The 10,244-nt window shown below is 39.1% G+C and overlaps 1 protein-coding gene across 1 annotated transcript in view; it reads right to left on the bottom strand.

Annotated features, from left to right (window-relative positions):
- The window catches only part of CNTN4 (contactin 4), a 474,897-nt gene that overhangs the window by 143,204 nt on the left and 321,449 nt on the right, over positions 1-10,244 (bottom strand). The window contains exons 9-10 of the mRNA XM_029918576.1: positions 5,848-5,984; positions 1,673-1,802 (exon numbers count right to left, since the gene is read on the bottom strand). Coding sequence (XP_029774436.1) covers positions 1,673-1,802; positions 5,848-5,984 — 267 coding nt within the window. The remainder of the gene's footprint in view (positions 1-1,672; positions 1,803-5,847; positions 5,985-10,244) is intronic.

Raw genomic sequence — 10,244 nt, forward strand, 5'->3', positions numbered from 1 at the left:
TACACATGTAAGCTCTACCTGCTAGGCATCACACAGTGCCTTGCAGAAGAAAAAGTCTGGACTCTGAAACTGGACAGTCAAATTTATGGAATCAGCTCCCATTGTGTGATTTTCTCTTATTCATAATTTTTCTATTATGCTCTCCCTAAGAACTACTGCTTAGGTACTTTAGATAAATTCCGAATTCAGAGCCAAGATTTTTCTATGGGACACATGCAAATTGATAGCCTAGACCTTTTTTCTCTTTCAAATGACCACAGGTTTGCCAATTCATTTAATTTATACTTTCTTTTCTTCAATGTTTTCTTTATTTGAAAGAGAGAGACAGCAGGAGAGGGGAGGGACAGAGAGAGAGGGGGCAGAGGATCTGAAGCAGGCTCCAGGCTCTTCGCTGACAGCAGTGAGCCCAACACAGGGCTGGAACCCACAAACTGTGAGATCATGACCTGAGTCGAAGTCAGATGCTTAACCAACTGAAACACCGAAGTGCCCCTACACTTTCAGTGATATATTTACTTAACCCATACCTCATTGTTAAAAACTGTCTTATAACTCTTCTATCATTTAACATTCATTCATTCCTACATTCATTATTTACTGAGTGCATACTATGTACTTCCCTATTGTATTAAGTCCTGAGAATAAAATAATAATTTTAAAAACGTTAGTGTTTATTTATGTTTGAGAGAGAGAGAGAGAGAGAACACAAATAGGGAATGGGGGAGGGGCACAGAATCCGAAGCAGGCTCTGGGCTCTGAGCTGTCAGCACACAGCCCAATTCAGGGCTAGAACTCATTAACAGAAAGATCATGACCTGAGCTTAAGTCAGATGCTTAACTGACTGAGCTATCCAGGCACCCCTAAAATGATGATTTAAACCAAATATGGTCCTTGACATCATGGGGAAGTTAAAATGCAATAGGAGAAAAAGACATGAAATCACAACAAATGAAAAACGCAACAGTGGAATCTGTTATAAAGGATAATTAAAAGGCAAATAAAAAATCTGCAAGAGGTGAAGTTGGTCTCAGCATGGGGCCAGTTGTGACCTTCTCAGGGAGCAACACTAGCATCTGGAGATGGAGAAAGGGAAGGAGTTAATGAAAGGAAGGGCAGGAAAAGTATTCAAGCATAAGGAACAGTATGTTCCAGTGGCCCTTGGAGGAAGGAAGGATGGTCAAGATGCAGAACAAAACCCGTCAGTACAGCTGAAGAGCTGGGAAAATGGGGCATGTGGTGAGAGGTAGCGGGAACGGCAGACCACTGGCGTATACATTGAAAAATCCAGATATGGAAGAACAAGATTCCCTCTGCCAGCTGTTCCTCCCAACCAAGTCAACTCTTCTTCCTTCCAAGCTGAATTTTATAGCAAATCAGCACAATATCAAGACCGTAGCATTTCAGAAACTGCTCGAATTAGAACAGTGGTCAACAGAGGAATAAAAATGGGTGCTGAGGGAACTGTGTTACCCACTGGAAGCACCAGTCAAGGGTGATTTAGAAAGTGGTCTTTTTGTATTGCTTGGAGTATGTATTACTTTTTTCTCGAGCAATACCTTTGGTCTCAAGATCTCTTTACCTTTTTTATTTTTTTTGGATTCAACATTATGCTTAGTGCTAGTTTAGTGATTTTTTTTAGTAATTTTTTACCTTCCCAGTATAAATACTCACCTATAACACTAAGCTCTGCGCTGGAAAAGATAACTCCATGTTTATTCTCTGCCACACATTGATACATGCCAGCATCTGAGAGGTTCACGACTGTTATGTTGAGCATCCCTTGCTCAATTTGAATTCTATCCTGTGAAAGAAAAGAGGAACACAAAACAATGACCTTCTCAACTGAGACCTTAAGGCAATTTTGCTGTATGTTATATCAAAGGGGCTTAATGAGAAGAAAATAGCCTCTTATAAGCAGTTTACATAACATGATCTATTTATCTGTCAACTAAATTTGTGGCAGGTCAGATGCTAAATGGAACAACCTTGTACATGAGTCGGTAAATGGAATTTAAATTGTAGGACTCTCTGGAGTTCTCATTGATTCAACAGTGAAACCACTCAGATTAATATCCCCTCTAAATAGATGAACTTGAAATTTAAAATGCTTTTTTACTCTCAGGCTTTGTGCTAACTGTGGGGGTTGGAGAGGTAGGAAATACAACCATATTTACTGTTTAGAGTATTAAAACATTCAGATTATGAACAGGCAACACTTTGAAGGTTAATAGAATTATAATTACATATTATAGATTATAGAAGCAGAGACATGTGTTTAATATTGGTTGCTGTCAGTATAAGTAAGTTTAGGACCATCTTCTGCAGGCCATTTGGAAGAAAGAAGAGTTAGTATACTGAACAAAAGACTATTCTCATTTGCCAGCCTGAGGATACATAACTTGAATTATCAGTTTTTATGAGTGTCAAAAAGGATCTCATCCTCTGCAGCAACCTGCCATTTAAAAAAACAAAAATATAAAGATGTACTGGTTTTCTATTTGCCTTAGAGTTGCAATTTAGCAGGGGAGACACCTTATTACGCTTTATCAAATCTAGGTACCCATCTTCCCTCACGTTAAATAAAACTGAGGAAAATGCTGGTTATCTGGTGGTGTGAGTTTGGCTTTGCAGGAGCTCTTCCAGGGACTGGAGAGGAGTATGTGACAGGGCGACAGCCTCCTTTCTGCTTTGTGTGCACTGATAAGCCACCATTGCTCACAGCAGGCACTCTTTACTGGGCTGCCTACAGGGGAGGAAATCTGACTATAAAAACCTGGCTCTTCACTTGGGGCCTGAGGAAAATGTCAAATTTCAGGGAATATTTGAGTTCAGTAGGAAAATACCATAAGGAAAGTTTAAATTGGACACAATTGTTTCTCATTCTTAAGGTGCTCCTCGTCCTCCCCTTGCTTCATTCCAAGCTCTTTGCCAGGGTCTGCATTCCTGTAGTATGTCAGGGTCTCCTCTCTCCTAGCAGATTCTCACAGGACCTTCCAGATGCTCTTCCAGAACGAAGGTATGTACTCTTCCAGCTGCTAAGTTTGATGACTGCTCACAGCTGGGTCCCTCTCTCTGGGTGATGCTCTTGGCTGAAAGAACTTTCCAAATTCAATGCCTGGTTGGAGCAGTGATACAATAGGCCAGCCCCTGCTTTGCCTCAACTTCGGAACCACTGAAGGGCTTTCTGCTCCAGAACGCCCCTGTCTGCCTGTTTAATCTGCCCAGTCTGGCTTCTCTGACTCCTTCATAGGTGAAGCTCTTAGAGCTTTCCTAGTCTACCTCCTGAACACAAATCTCTGCCTCAAAGTCTGTTTTTAGAAAACGCAGAGATGGAGAGTGACTACTGAAGGATTCATTTGTAAAGAGCATTTGGACTTTTCTTCTCTTTGTGCCATATCCCTTCCCCCTCCTTTTCATTAAGTCTTATTTTTAAAAATAATTTTTTAAATGTTTATTCATTTTTGAGAGAGAGAGACACACACACACACACACACACACACAGAGCGTGAGCAGGGGAGGGGCAGAGAAAGAGGGAGGCAGAATCTGAAGCAGGCTTCAGGCTCTAAGCTGTCAGCCCAGAGCCGGATGCGGGGCTCAAACCGGCAATTCGTGAGATCATCACCTCAGCTGAAGTCAGATGCTTAACTGACTGAGCCACCAAGGCACCCCGAGTCTTGTTCCATAGAAGCAATTTTGGAAACCTTATTCAGGGAAACTTTGGTAGTTAGTTTTGAATCCAGTAGACATTTAATATTTGAATGCTGGCTGTTTTCCTTACTAAAGATGGATGTGACCTTAGGCAAACTACTCTGACCTCAGGCAAACGAGGCAGGTTCTTTGTCCATAAATTGGGCATAGTAATAGTACTTACCTCAGAAGGTTCCTTGTGAATACCAGATGAGACAATGTGTTTGAAGTGGCAGGATAGGTGAGTACTTGTTAAATCTTTGAGAATCACACCTTCCAAATCCTTTTTTAAAATATTATTATAACCTATTATTTCCCCTAACAAAATGAATACTCTGCATAGAATTTTTATTTCAGTGGTTACATATTGCTAAAATTAACATTTATTCTTTTGAAAAGTCTATCTGGGGGTGCCTGGATGGCTCAGTTGTTTAAGCATACACTCTTAAAAAATTTTTTTTAATGCTTATTTATTCTTGAGAGAGAGAGAGAGAGAGAGAGAGCGAGCGAGCGAGCACACACAAGTGGGAAGAGAGAGAGAGGGAGACACAAAATCTGAAGCAGGCTCCAGGCTCTGAGCAGTCAGCAGAGCCTGACGTGGGGCTCAGACTCACAAACCATGAGGTCATGACCTGAGCTGAAGTCAGACGCTCAGCTGACTGAGCCACCCAAGTGCCCTAAGCATATATGACTTTTAATTTCAGCTCAGGTTGGGAACTCACAGTTCGTAAGATCAAGCCCAGCATTCAGATGGAGCCTGCTTGGTGTTCGTTTTCTCCCTCTCCCCCACTTGGGTTCTCTTTCTCAAAATAAATAAACTTAAAAAAAACCCCATCTATCTCCTTACCTTTTCAAACTATCTTGTTTATTTTCATAGACATACTTTCCTCATTTAACTCAGCATCCTAAATAGACACATTCCTATTTCTTTGTTAGACTATTCTATAGTTTAGCTCATATTTCTAAAAAATAATTTTTTGAAAATGTTTTGGAATATTGCTTTACAGGCTTTACTTGCAAAAAGGAGTTATTTTTCTCTATTTGTCTTTATTCCCATCAGCGGTTTTGTGGCTGTTCTACTTTATCCCCTGGCCGCCTGTCCAGGAAGAGATCTACTTGTGGATCTGTGAGGTCTTGATCTGTGAAGATACTCAAATTACTGAGCTCTCAGCGCAGAGCCAGTGGGAATTCTGGCCCAGGACTTTCCACCTGTCTTGCACCAGTGCGTCTGACTAAGCCAGGCAGCAGTTTGGATGTTTCTTTTACCAGATAGCAATAGGTAGGAAAGATCCACTGTCTCCAGAGAAGATTTTCACTTTTTTTAGAGAGAGAGAGAGAGAGAGAGAGAGAGAAAGAGAGAGAGAGAGAGAGAGAGAGAAAGAGAGAGATAACCAAAAGAAGCAGAAAGGAGAGAGAGAGAGGGACAGAGAGAGATGTGGGGCTCAATGATAGCAGGGCTCATACTCACCCAATGCTGGGCTCAAAGTCATGAACTATGAGATCAAGATTTGAGCTGAAGTCCAATGCTTAATTGACTGAGACACCCAGATGCTCCGGATTTTTGCTTTATTAAAGCCAAACTCTCAGGTACCACTGTCTTCCCTCAGGCCAAAGTCTAATGCCTCCAGCCCCAGTAACCACTTTCAGTTTTTGTTCTATTTCTGTTGCATCAGAGATCTTAATCTTGCATTTGCACATGTCATTACTATGTGTTTGGGGTCAGAATGGGTACTTTGATGGTGATCTTATTGGGCATCACGTTGTCCCCCAGTCTCCACAAACAGAAGAGAATAACAAAACCACAGTGAGAGGAGAATTTATATGCTGGGAGGTCTTACTCTCTCTTATCTGGAACACATACGAATTTGTTAGCACAATTACATGTTCCAGACTTTCTGCGTGACTTTCCAATTGTATAGCCAAAGATGTTAATTTATGAAAACCAAAGATTTTGTACAGAAGTATAATTGATGATGGCTAAAGAACTGGATTTATGGAGTTTCTATGTACCAACTGCATTCAGTTCCATTTTTTCTACTATTAACATTTGGTTGCTTATTATTTTGGAAACAACTCATCATTTTCCTGTTTCCATAACAATGAGACCAAATGAAATATTACAGTCAATACTAAAACACACTTATCATCAGTTGGCTTACCCGAGTTAACAGTGGTTCACCATTTTTTAGCCACCTGTAGGTAGGTTTGGGCCTTCCATTTGCTTTACATTCCCAAAAGACATTTTCTTCAATGGCCACATGTGTATCATTTATTTTCTGAATCCAATTAGGTTGAGCTATAACAGTTCAGAAAGCAAAGCAAAGATGTACATTCAGTATATGTTCAATCTATTTTTATCACATGCCATCAAAGGACAAAAGTAGACTTGTAATAAAATTATTTTTCCAGGTGTTATGCAAATTACAAGGCTGGGTAAGAGTTCAGGGGGTACTTTTAGAAGACAACCCACTCTATGTCCAACTCTGAATGTCCTGGTTTTGCAGCCCATGTGGTTGGTCTTTTAATTGCTAAAGGCAGAAAATAAAAGTAGCATTGCCATATGGCAAAATTAACTGTCCTTCTCCCCCAAGTAGCTATTTTTCCCCTTTTTGTAGGAGAAATATCCCACACTGCCCCACCATTTCTGGCTGGGAGCATGTTTTCCTAGATATACACTATATCTCCCAGATTCCTTTGCAGTTGGAGGTAACCAGGTGACTAAGTTCAAGCTCAGGGACCTGTGATTACCTCTAGTGAGAGCAACTTCCAAGTAGTTTATTAAAAGACCCTTGCCCTGGAATCTCATTGCCCCATACCATTCATGGGGAAAAAAAAAGTGATAACTGAAACAGGCTTGGGCTCAGAGACAGAAGCTACAAAGGATGAAAGGCAGACTTGCCAGTCTTGGACTTTGAATGACCTTATAGAGCAAAATAGCCCCAGTCTCACCAGCAGATACTGGGGAAAATATGTGGGAGAGAAACAAGCTTTTCTTAAAGCCACTATATTTTTGGGTCTATTAGAGCAGCTTAATTTCTTCCTAACTAATCCACTTAACTCCTACATACTATATAGATAATTTTGCGACTTCTTTCTCCTTTTAGACTATCCTGTTTATTATTGACTTATTTCATATTGATATAATGTTATACACAGGAGTATGGCTCCAGAACCCCAATCTCTGAATGAGACCTGATTTTTACCAAAACTTTTCGTAAGAAATCATCTCGTGCACACAGTCTAACACAGGAATTCAAAGCAGCCCACCATCCTACACCATTCCCACTACCCAAATTATGCCACCTTTCTCATGCTTCAGTTGAAGCTATGCTTTTTTCTCCTTGTTCTCAATAGAGATAAAGATAATGTTAATTCCACATTCCATAAAATGTCTTCATTAATACCAAGTCTTGCCTAAAGCACAATTCATGCTATTGTTAAGGGCAATGGCAAATGTACTTAAGTAGAAGACCTTTAGTCCAAAGTTCATGCAGAAGAAAACCACAGCTAACATTCTGGAATGTTTTTTTCTCATAGGGAAATTCCTATAGGGTAATGCCTACCCAGAGAGACCTAATAGAATTGTTATCAGTATTTAATTAGAAGACGCTACTCAAAATTCTTAACATGTCTCTTAGTTGACTTGATCTGAGTAGTATCATTTAGTGAGGATTCAAATCATCTATAATTTAATTCAGAGGGAAATTACTAGTGTTGAGGCTAAGCTGTCTATCTATTTACAAACCAACCAAACAAGAAAAACACTAAACAAGTCACTTAACCAGCAGAGGTCTCTAGGTCCTTGAATAAACGCTGCTTTCTCCTTTTCCCATCTACAAACAATTGCAGGTTTTTCAAAGAGCAAAACACAATTTTACAAATCCTCTACTGATGAGGATGATGCATTGCTGCATACAAGGAGAGGCTGAAAGGGTAGATATAAAAAAAGTTAGAACATCAACAAGCATTAACTTGAACGAAAGGTTATAACCTTCATCCTTGAAAGAGCTGCAAGTCTGCCATTGTTCTGTATCTTCCTGCTGCTAATGCAAAGGGAGCTCAAAAGGCAGACACCTTTTCTGTTCTTTGCTTGGAGAATTTGATGTGTAACCCTGATAGGGCTAATGGCAGTTGTGTGTCTGATTTCACATTCAACCTGCTGAATATTTACCCCCCACAGAGTTCATGAAAACAAAGCAAACAAGAAAAGCTACAGAAATCTATGTGGAATATTAACAACTAAGCCAAACTTTTCAAAGAGATTGAGGGAAAAATAAATGGAAGGGCAAATGTAACTTATGAAGCAATGTCAAGTTGAAGTTCAAAAAGGAAACATCAAAACCACGTGCAGAGACTGAGATTTCAATGTCACAGATTTTCTGCAATACTTGGGCTTATTCATTGCTTTCTTTCAAAAATACAGAAAGTTGGAAGCAAAAACCTTGCCATTCCCCCCACACACAAAAGAGATCGGGTAGGGCAGGGAGAGTCTTGAGAGAATTTTGCAAAGACCTGGCAAAGTTCTAACTAATTACTTCCATGGGCTTATGCTGTCTCTTCCAACAGGGTTATGGAGGGTAAGGTGCTTGAGAAGAATGCTCAGTGGTGGTTATTTGTGCTGGTCAAGGTGAAATTGGAATCTAATTCAGCCAATGTAAGGCATCATCATGTACTTTCTTTGTTTTTAAGTAAAATTAATTCACAGAAGCCAAATGTGAAATGATAAAAAACATATTCCTTTTGAGGTGAATACCTGGACAAGTCCCAGGATGAGGAAAAGAATATCATATTAAATAAATGGCAAAGAATGAGATAATCTTACTTTTTAAATGCCAGTTGCAGACCTATAGGGCAAATCTCCACACAGTGAAGATTTCTGCTGCCACTCACTTAGACTGGATGAATCAGATCGAAGTGAGTGAGTTTCTTGTATGCAATCTGTGGCTGAAGAAAATTTTTTATATGTCTCCATATCTCTTTAGGTCATCCAGTTCCAAGTCTTTGGATAACAAATGGTCCACTTTAGTGCATGATGAAATCATGATTTCCTTTTTTTTATTTTTTTTGGCTAATACATATGGGTACATCGTATTTATTACTCAGTATCTAGTTTTAACTACCTTTTATGACTCCATGTCTAAATAATAACTCTAAGTAAGACCCGAACAGTTTGGTATAGCACTAGTATTTCAGAAAGCAAGTTGTGTTTTAATGCCTTTTGGTGGAATATATGTAGATCCCACATATTAAACAAATTAATCACATCCACATATTAAACCTTCTATTTTGGCTATACATGTTATTTCAAGATTTGAAACAGAAGACTCCCCTATCTGAAACAGCTTGCTCTCAAGTAACAAATTCAAATATAAGGTTAAATGATTGTGTTGGATTTAACCTTGTGACACTGTTAGTCTCTTGGATAGACAATAATCTTTTCATTTCAATCTTTTTTGCAATAACTGCTAGAAATGACCTAAATATTTGCGTATCCCAGCCACTGAAATCATGTAAGTATTGTATCCAATAAGAATTTATACTGCAGGTGGATATAATTTGAACTTTGTGACCAAAGTTTGGTCCAAATCTAGATCTCAACCTATATCTCTGATTCTCCAAAAACAGAAGTTTCTAAGAGGAAGAAATGCCATCATGAGCCTTAGAACTTAGAAATTTAAAAATGTAAAAGAAAGCATATACTGGGGAAAAACATTTCAATTACTATTGCAAAGATGATCCAGTAGCTATTTGAAGTTATTTCTGGTTGCTTACACAGTCTTGGAGAAGATGAATCACCTCCAGGGAATGCAGAGGTTTGGCTAACATTGCTTAAGAAGTTTATTAGTAGTGGGCTTTATGAACCTGAAAATAATTGCTTGGATTCAATTTACCATCTATGTGTGTGTATGCATATGCATATGAATATGTATACGTGTATGTAGAGTTGCTTCCCAAATCCTTACTCCAGACTGGAATTTTGGACTGTTGACAGAATCACTGAGATGTTCTCATTATCTTCACCTTGAAACCAAACTTTCCCAGCACTAGCATTTCAACTATTCATTTTCAAACCTTACTGTAAAGAGTATTCCTTATCCTTATATTCTTATATTCCTTATAAGAATTATAAGGAATCATTATATTCTCCTCTGAAACCCTTGACTTCCCATTTGCAGAAATCATTGAATGGAAAGATCAGCTTTACCAGAAATACTCATATTGTGTCCCAAGGTAGGGTCCAAATTTCATCTTTGTTCAGTCTTCATCATTTCCTATCCTGTGACTTCAGGCTTTCATCCACTCTACACATGACAGCAGGCAAGCATCCTACTATGGGGGGCTCCAAATTCAGTTCTGCAAAGCTCTAACAGCTTTGGGAGGTATTTTCTTCAACTAGAGAAGGCTTGCTTTGTTTTAAATATTGAGAATTGCATGGGGAAAAAAAGGAACTTGATGATTAAACAACACATTCACTTTGAAAAATACTACACAGAAGCCATCTAAATCTTGTCGTGGATTTGGAACCTGGAGATTTAAAGTTTCTTTCTATGAGTGC

This window comes from Suricata suricatta, chromosome 12 (genome assembly GCF_006229205.1).
Source record: "Suricata suricatta isolate VVHF042 chromosome 12, meerkat_22Aug2017_6uvM2_HiC, whole genome shotgun sequence".
NCBI lineage: Eukaryota > Metazoa > Chordata > Mammalia > Carnivora > Herpestidae > Suricata > Suricata suricatta.